Raw genomic sequence first — 8,257 nt, 5'->3', positions numbered from 1 at the left:
GCACCTGGTGAAATTCCCTCTTCATTACTATAGTTAAAGCCCTGCCCTCTTTTGTAGAATGACCAGATACAAAAGAGGGCAGGGCTCCTGCAGCTTTATCTGTTGTGATGAATGAATTTCACTAGGTGCTGCAATCAAATGACACCTGCTGAAATTCCCTTTTCTATACAAGTGTTTAAGATACAGGAGCCCTGTCCTCCTTTCCATATGGTTACCCTAGATTTATCAGAAGCAGGGACTGCCTCATTTTCTTAAGTATTTGAGCATGTGCAGAGTGTTTGTATATTGGAAAGCCGAGACACACTTGCTATGATCCAAATTTTATGCTACTTACTGTATGCTATTTACACTAATGCAGCCAGATTTTCCTGTGTCAATGAAGTAGCAAAACTGTGTACTTAATCTCTACCTATAAAGCGGAAAGTATTTGTGTGTCACGCATGTCCTCAAATGTTTACCCACTCCCACATATGGTACTGCCTTAATACTGTTGACCCAGACAGGTCTTTGTGTACATGGATCAGAAAAAATCTAAAAACATGAATTTTGGGGTTTTAAGTATTTTTATAGAATTTAATAAAAACCTAAGTTTACACCTACAACTCCCAGCGTGCCTTGGGTGGGAGGCCAGACTTACTGGCCTTTGGTGGCCCTTGTGATTCCTAAAGTCAACCTCAAGCAGTCAACCCAATTCCACATAAAAAGAAACAACCCACATAAATGGGCTACATCCATTTGCAGTACGTCCTCCCACCGGAGTTGTGCGCATCCACTAAGAGATGCCAAGGAGCAGAATTGGCAACAAGAGGAGGAAAGCACCTCTCAGAGGACATGGTCACCTGAGGGCTGCCCATACACCTATTAAGGGACCTAGGCTTATGCCTACAGCTCCCAGCATGCCTTGGGTTGGAGGGAAGATTTATCAGGCTTTGGCAGCCATCTAGAAGTGGCTCGCCATCCATATTTGAAATTACTTTCATCTGTGTGGCTCCTTAGCAGTGGCATAATGCCACAAGCACCTTAAGGTGGTGAGTTGACCATTAAACTAAAAAAAAAAAAATTTAAAAAGTGCAATGGTGTGTCTTCAGTGCACAGGTATGTCAGATAAAAGGCCCAAATCACCAGTGGCCTTGACCATCCTGGCTCTCTAGAAGAAAAAGGGAGATGTGTACTCTGATGCTAAGTAAGGTTTTAAATATTTAACAATGATTTCTTCAATAAAAAATGATATGTAAATTCAAATAAGACAGATTGACGTGGACACTAGCTTGACATTTCGGGGCATTAGGTCCTTCATCAGGAGCTACAAACAAATCATACAATCTATCTGAAAACATTTCTTTAAAAATAGACATACTTTTTACATATTATCTTCAATATACAATACAAACAAAGAACAACACTCATACAAGCAAACGCCTTTCAGCAATCAGTTTTTAATCGACCTATCTTTCTCAAAGGATTCCACTGCCATGAACCCAGGGAGCCTATACTATAACTCCAATATTTTTCATGTGCTGTGTAAGCTTACGTATAACCATAACCATGCATACAACAGTTCCCCAAATCCACTGAGATCCGCTTCCCTACTATACGTTATTCAGGTATCTGGACACCGTTGGGTATATTTTGAAAACGTATTCTTAGGTTTGCATCTTTTTTAGCTGATAGAAAGGATGTTGCCTGTGCTGATTGTTTTTGAAGTTTAGATGGCTGCTCCGGCCAAGGCATGATGGGAAGGTGTAGGCATTTCAGGTAAAACAGAAAATGTGGTTTATCACAAAGCTCTAATTTAAAATACAGTTTTTATTAACACAATTTTCCATTTATTCTAATAAAACTAAACTCAATCAAACTAAAAAAAAACCAACCAACCTAAAGATGAATAAGTTGCAGAGAAATTTATTATTTATCAAATAAATGTTATAAACAATATTCATGGACTTCAGCAACGCCGGGCGTATCAGCTAGAGTTTTAATAAAACATTCTCATCAAATACATTGTGCCTTACTGCCTATGTGTCTTTCATTTGAACTAGCATCAATAGGTGCTAATCCAGAACCAGGTTAATCAAAAGTACCTGGATTACTGCTGTATAAAACCTACCAACCCAAATCCACTAAAAGCTGCAGAAGCCCTGCCCTCTGTGACCAGATGCAAAAGAGGGCAGGGCTCTTGTAGCTTTAACTGTTTTGATTGATTTGACTTATACCCCACCTTTCTACCAAAAATGACACTCCAGGTGGCTTACAATCACTAATAAAACTTGATTTAAAAAATACAATAAGCAAACACATCAAAACAATTAAAAACACAAGTAACAGTATAACAATTCTTCTGATACACATGTATCAACATCAAGTGAGCTTTATTGTGACGAAGAGGAAATTTCACCAGGTGCTCTATGCATACAAATGACACCTGCTGAAATTCCCTTTTCTATACAATTGTTAAAGATACAGGAGATCTGTCCTCCTTGTCATATAGTCACCCTAGAAGCAGGCACACAATCCATAGATGGTCAAAGGCACTCCTACTCACACACTCCTCCTAAACGGCAGAGACGATCAAGGAATACCCCTAGATTGCAAACCTGTTCAGGAGGAGTGCAACTTGTCCAAATCAGGATGAGCACCACTCAGCTAGGCAGATTTAAAATCTACCAACAGGACCTCTGTCTTATCTGGATTGAGTCTCATTTTTTGGCCCTCATCCAAGATTTAGTCAAGACTCTTTCTAGAACGTTTCTGTTTTCTGTAGCTGCACTCCACACGCATCATTCTAGAAATGTATATTTCCCACAAGTTCAATATAACATGAGCAAAAGTGGGATAACCCATTCCAGCAAGGGATTTCAGCATGCTGCAGCAAGTCTACACAATGTGCCCCTGAACATTTATGCATTGCAATGCTTATTCAATTGTGGGATAATAGCAGATGACTAGAGCTGGATTGGGGCAGCTACTTTTATGGAATGCACCATTCTTACTTCTGATGCTTGTTTTAGCTCGAAGAGAACTAAAGCAAGTATCAAATACTTTGAATTGGCTTTAACATTACATAAAACAGTGCAAGGTATTCATGTGCCACAAAGTATTGTACATGGGGACCAGCACCAACAGCTTCTTCACACAAGCGAAATAAGGCACACTCGTGACTGGCCATTCATGGAAGTTCGCAGCTCCTTTTGGCAACATCATGAACCTCCTGCATGTCTCCTGCTCCTTCCCCTGGTTATTCCACTTAAACAAAAAACCTTGGATATCCTGATTGTTCTGAAATATCTCACGCTCAGGATAATAGGAAGTCCAACACATCTGGAGGGCCACAGGTTGGAGAAGGCTGCCCTTGCACTTCAGCTGCTGCTCATTTCCATCATCCTGCATCTTGGTTTTTATGTACAGCTTAGCCACGGTGATGCATGCACTGCTAACCTCATGCTTAAACTAACAGTAATGTGCTCTGAGGGGCGCAGTTACGCTGGGTTTGGAAGCAGCAGCTAATGCACCAGTGGAGCACCTACTGTAGCTCAAGAAGGGGCAGTCTCTTTTGTTCCAGGGGCTGGATTGCCTCCCAGACTGAGCATGGTGGGATGATATCAAGGGCCAAGGTCTGCCTTGAAGTCTCTCTCGTAACATCACTGGCACTACAGCGCCCATTTCCCCCCATTTTGGCTCTTGCAAATGGTGGCCAAGTGCCTCCTGACTGCCCCGGTTGTGTTCCAACTGGGGCGCGATCCGAGAAGAAAGTGACTCGACCACTGCATCCAGGAGCTAGCCCCTGCAAGCGGTGGCTGAGCCCAGCAGTCCCTTTTCACCCTGTCCACATAGAATAGTAGAGTTGGAAGGGGCCTATAAGGCCATCGAGTCCCGAGAGAGGTGCAATCGAAGCAGGAAGGGAGGTGGCCAGCATTTGCGTGAGCTGGCTCCTGTGAGCCAGAGCCAAGTGGTGCAGAGGAATCCACAGCATATCTCCAATTTCTGATTGGAGAGAGCATGAGGATTCCTCTTCTCCCAGGGGCAGTGCTTGGAGACAGCTGCTATCAGGACTTGTGGGTGAGGGGTCTCAACCTTCGAAGGCTGGACCCTAGTAAGGGCCAGATTAGGCCAACGAGCCAGAGGTTGCCTGCCTCTGACCAAGCATCACTTATATTACCCCTAGCTGAAAAGAACTGCAATGGCTGCCTGTTAGCTGAGTCATATCCAAGGTTTTGTCGTTGGCATTCAAAGTCCTAAACCATTCAGGACCAAGGCCCCAAGGTGATCCCCTTTCCTTAAACACACCACATTGACACAGGCCTTATTGGTTGTTCCAGGATCAACAGTGTAGCACTTGGTGAAAACACATAAGCGGGGCTCCTTGGTGGTGGCACCAATGCTCTGGAACACATTCCCACATGCGGTTTGAACGGTGGAAAATGTGGCAAGCTTCAAACACCTCTTGAAAATGCATTTCTTCACTCAAGCTTTCCCTGACTTGTAATCAACCATGTCACTGCTCTGTTTGACTACTTTTACTGCAATATTTTTAATAATAATAATAATAATAATAATAATGGAGAAACTCTGACAGAGCTACTCCTGCTACTTGCCCTGGAGAGAGGCACACTTTGCCTGAACCTTGATTCAAGGAGAAAGTGCATAAAATGCATAATGAGGGAGAGTTTTGTGGATGTCTTAGGGACAGGTGGAGAGATCTGGGGAGTTGATCTGGGCCTGGACTGCCACTTCTTTACTCCACATCAGATGGGAGCATGCAGCTGCTGCTCAGTCAGAAATGGTCCAGGTTCCCACATCTCGCCTAATAGGATTTTATTGCTGTCTTCAAATTAAACCAAAACAGAGGTTGTTGATCTTCATCCCTTGGCCATTCAAGGTAGGTTTTTGTATTCATTAGTTTCCTCAGTTTGCAAAACCTTTTGGGGACAGATTTGTCTGGAATGGGCTCCAGAAGGACCAAAATTACTGCGTCGTTTTTCTCATCAAAAAAACGGAAGTGAGAGAAATCAAGTTCATACTTGCACCACTCGCTCTTCACAAAGTGCTCCGACAGCACAAAGAGGGTTTTCTTACTCTTCTCAATGGAGTCAACAATGTTGTCCATAATCCATTTGCCTGGCAGAAAATCCCTTTTATGAAGGCAGAGCTTAAATGGAGGGTGAGCCTGCTCTAGCTCCTGTACCATTACGTTCTCCACCCATTCTGAGTCCTGTTCGCTGTAGGAAACAAACGCATCATAGTCGATTTCTTGATTGTGGGCTCTTTGGGGCTTGCGTTTTGCTTGGAGCCAGGCCCAGATCATCTGTGTATACCAGAAGACATGGAACTTGTAGCAAAGAGATGCCACCCCCAGGATGATCAGCAGCAGCAGAATGCAAATTAAGGACATCATCAAAGCCAAGTGACACTCAGCCAGTGGTAACTGAGCAGCTCCTATTTTCTGACCCCTTACGTGATCTGGAGAGTCACAGATGTAGTTTTCTGGCCAACCAACAGAGATGTTAGGGATTCTTGGCTGGGACTTGATGAAGGACACAAATGTGCAGGAGCATTGGAAAGCATTGTAACGTGCATCCAAGCTCTCCATTTCTGTAAATTTTTCAAGTTGTTCCTCAGAGAATTCAATAACTTTGTTTTCTCTAATATTCAGGATTCTAGCACTCGGGATGAAAACAGCATCTGGTAGGGCTGCTAATTTATTGTTTTTTATATGAAGCTCCTGTAGATGGGGCAGGGTCAGTCTAAAAGCTTGGAGGTTATTGTTGCTAACATCCAGCACTTCAAGACTTTGAGGGATGCAGGGTGTGAGCTTGCTTAATTTACAGCCAGAGATGTTCAAATATTTCAGCCTTTTTGGCCAGACACATGAGTTCGGCATTTCCTGAAAGCTGTTTTGACTTATATCCAAGCTAGAAAGATTTACCATATGAGCTGAACTTTGTGCTACTGTGTCAATCTGTTTTAAAGAATTTTGGCTAACATTTAAAGCTTGTAGTTTCGGCCAGCCACCTGGACACAACGAAATGCTCAAATATGGGTCCAGCAGCAAATTCACACTGAGATCAAGATACAGCAATGAATGGAATGCCTGTGCAAGCGGACAGGGCACCAGATAAACTTTTGCATTTTCTACTGTAAGTTTGGTAATATCCCCTGCTAAAGGTTTCACAGTATCAAGATCTGAAAATGTATAAAAAGCATCATTTGCTAAATTTCTGATTGTTATTATTCGTAAGGTACTTGAAGAACTCTTAATACCATTGAATAGTCCACTACCCTGTAAGCTGCAATCTATAATTTCAAGTTCATGCAGTTGACTCACCATAGCAAGAATGGGTGCAAAGTGAACAACAGACTTATCCGAAAATTCAATATTTTGCAGGACAACTTTCTTTGCAGCCACAGGGACCAGATCAAGCGAGGAAAAGGATGGAATGTCAAGCCATTGCATATTCCTCAGTTCAAGGCACACCACAGAATTTCGAACATCAGATATAATGGAGTATAAAATGGGAATGGACGGAACATTCAAAATAATGTGATTTATGAACTTAATTGGTTGTAAGGCTCCACGTTCATGTTTTTTAATGTTTCGCCCCTCAATCTCCAGTTCTTCAAGAACTGAAATTCCTTCCAGGTCTCGTGTCCATAAAGCAGAGAAGTGGTCATCATTTCCCAAGTACAGATATCTCAGCTTTTGTAGGTCAGAAAACAGTGGAGTTCCCCCAAGTGATGAGTAGTAGTTACCTTTGATGTTTAACTTCTGCAGGGAAGAAAGGTGCCTGAACCAAGATGGAGATAAGTGGGTCAGTTTGTTCCTTGATAAATCCAAATGCTCCAGCTTCACAAGGAAGCGAAAGGCATCCTCATCAATTGTCCGAATTAGATTAGACTGGAGCAAAAGAGTTCTGAGCTGGACTGCAAACTTCAGGTCCTCTTCTCTGATTTGCTCAATGCTGTTGGAGGCCAGATCCAGCCCTGTGACATTATCTCTTAGACCAGGTGGAATTGCATGCAAAGCCCTTGCGGAATAGTTGCAAAAATGAGCGGCATCACACAACGGATTGATCTGTTGTGCAGAAAGACTCACAGCTCCAACAACACAGATGACCCAGAGGCTCCAGGCTGGCTCAGTCATGGTTATCTAAGAGAGATTTTTTAAAAAAGAAATAAAAGCATATTATAGTTGTTTATTTTTTTTATTTTTACTTGTAAAACAATATATCAACAGTCAATATTTTAGACCTTCTGCACAGAATGCTTCTAGAGAGGGTTGACTGGAAGAGCAGTCATGAAATTTCCCCCATAGTTCCAGTTGATACAAATATACACATCAAGTTCACATGCTACTTTTTAGGAACACCAGTGTGTCCTTGGCAAAGCCATCACCATGAGTACGACTTCTCTGAAGTGAATGCCACACTTCTGCAGAACATCAAGGACAGTCTCACACCAGACCAGAAGGCCAATTCACTTGGACCAGATATAGATACAAGGAAAACGAAACGATAGCCAAGCTGATGCCATCATTATGTTTATGAGCATGGCTATCAGAATGATATTGCCCATGTAAAACTGGTTTGCCACATTTGTGCTGATTAGGACTGAGATGCTAAGCAAGGTAAATAGGAGCAAAAGTGCAACATTCTATGTAAGAGAATTAAGCTAATTGTTACCCTTTGCCTTTTGTACCAATGCTGACTGAACGTTATGAGCAGGGAAGACATGGCCCACCAAGTTTCCCTTGGATCATTCTCTACTGGAGTAATGGTCTTTATTATGATGGTGCTATTGGATCATTTTAGACCCTGGACCCTCTTTAGATGGCAATGTGTACTAATTCACTGAATTCCTGCTATGTTTGGGGACCTTCCTGCTCATTCTTCAAGTAGGGCCTGGACTCCTACCCCAAAGTCCTGCCCTGCGGTCACCACTCTTCACTGCTCTGGCTGTACCTCCTTCCAATTAGCGTCTGCTAAGATCAGGAAGTTCTCATTCTCTCGGCTTGATTCCATCTCTCCCACTGCACCAGTCACTGCTCTGTTTTTGCCTCCTTCCAGTGAAGAGGCACATCCAGAGTAACTGACTTATAAGGAGAAAACTGAATCATTCCAGAGTTCAGAAGTAAAATTTTGTGGTTTCTGTGTGCCTGAAATTATAAATTCAGAAAGAAAATCCACCTCACCTGTGGATCAAGGTGGAATGGAGGGAACCAGTGGGACACGATCATCTCTGAACATGTACTCTACAGGCATGC

At 42.7% G+C, this 8,257-nt stretch overlaps 1 protein-coding gene across 1 annotated transcript; it reads right to left on the bottom strand.

Moving 5' to 3' along the window:
- Positions 1–1,895: 1,895 nt before the first annotated feature.
- LOC134404485 (toll-like receptor 2 type-2) lies at positions 1,896–8,257 on the bottom strand. The gene is made up of 2 exons (XM_063135190.1): positions 8,186–8,257; positions 1,896–7,144 (listed from the first exon to the last, which is right to left on the bottom strand). Exons 1-2 carry the CDS (start codon positions 8,228–8,230, stop codon positions 4,802–4,804), a joined length of 2,388 nt encoding a protein of 795 aa, XP_062991260.1. The 5' UTR covers positions 8,231–8,257; the 3' UTR covers positions 1,896–4,801.

Source organism: Elgaria multicarinata, chromosome 10, assembly GCF_023053635.1.
Source record: "Elgaria multicarinata webbii isolate HBS135686 ecotype San Diego chromosome 10, rElgMul1.1.pri, whole genome shotgun sequence".
Classification (NCBI taxonomy): Eukaryota; Metazoa; Chordata; class Lepidosauria; order Squamata; family Anguidae; genus Elgaria; species Elgaria multicarinata.
This window is presented reverse-complemented; position numbering and strand designations above follow the sequence as displayed.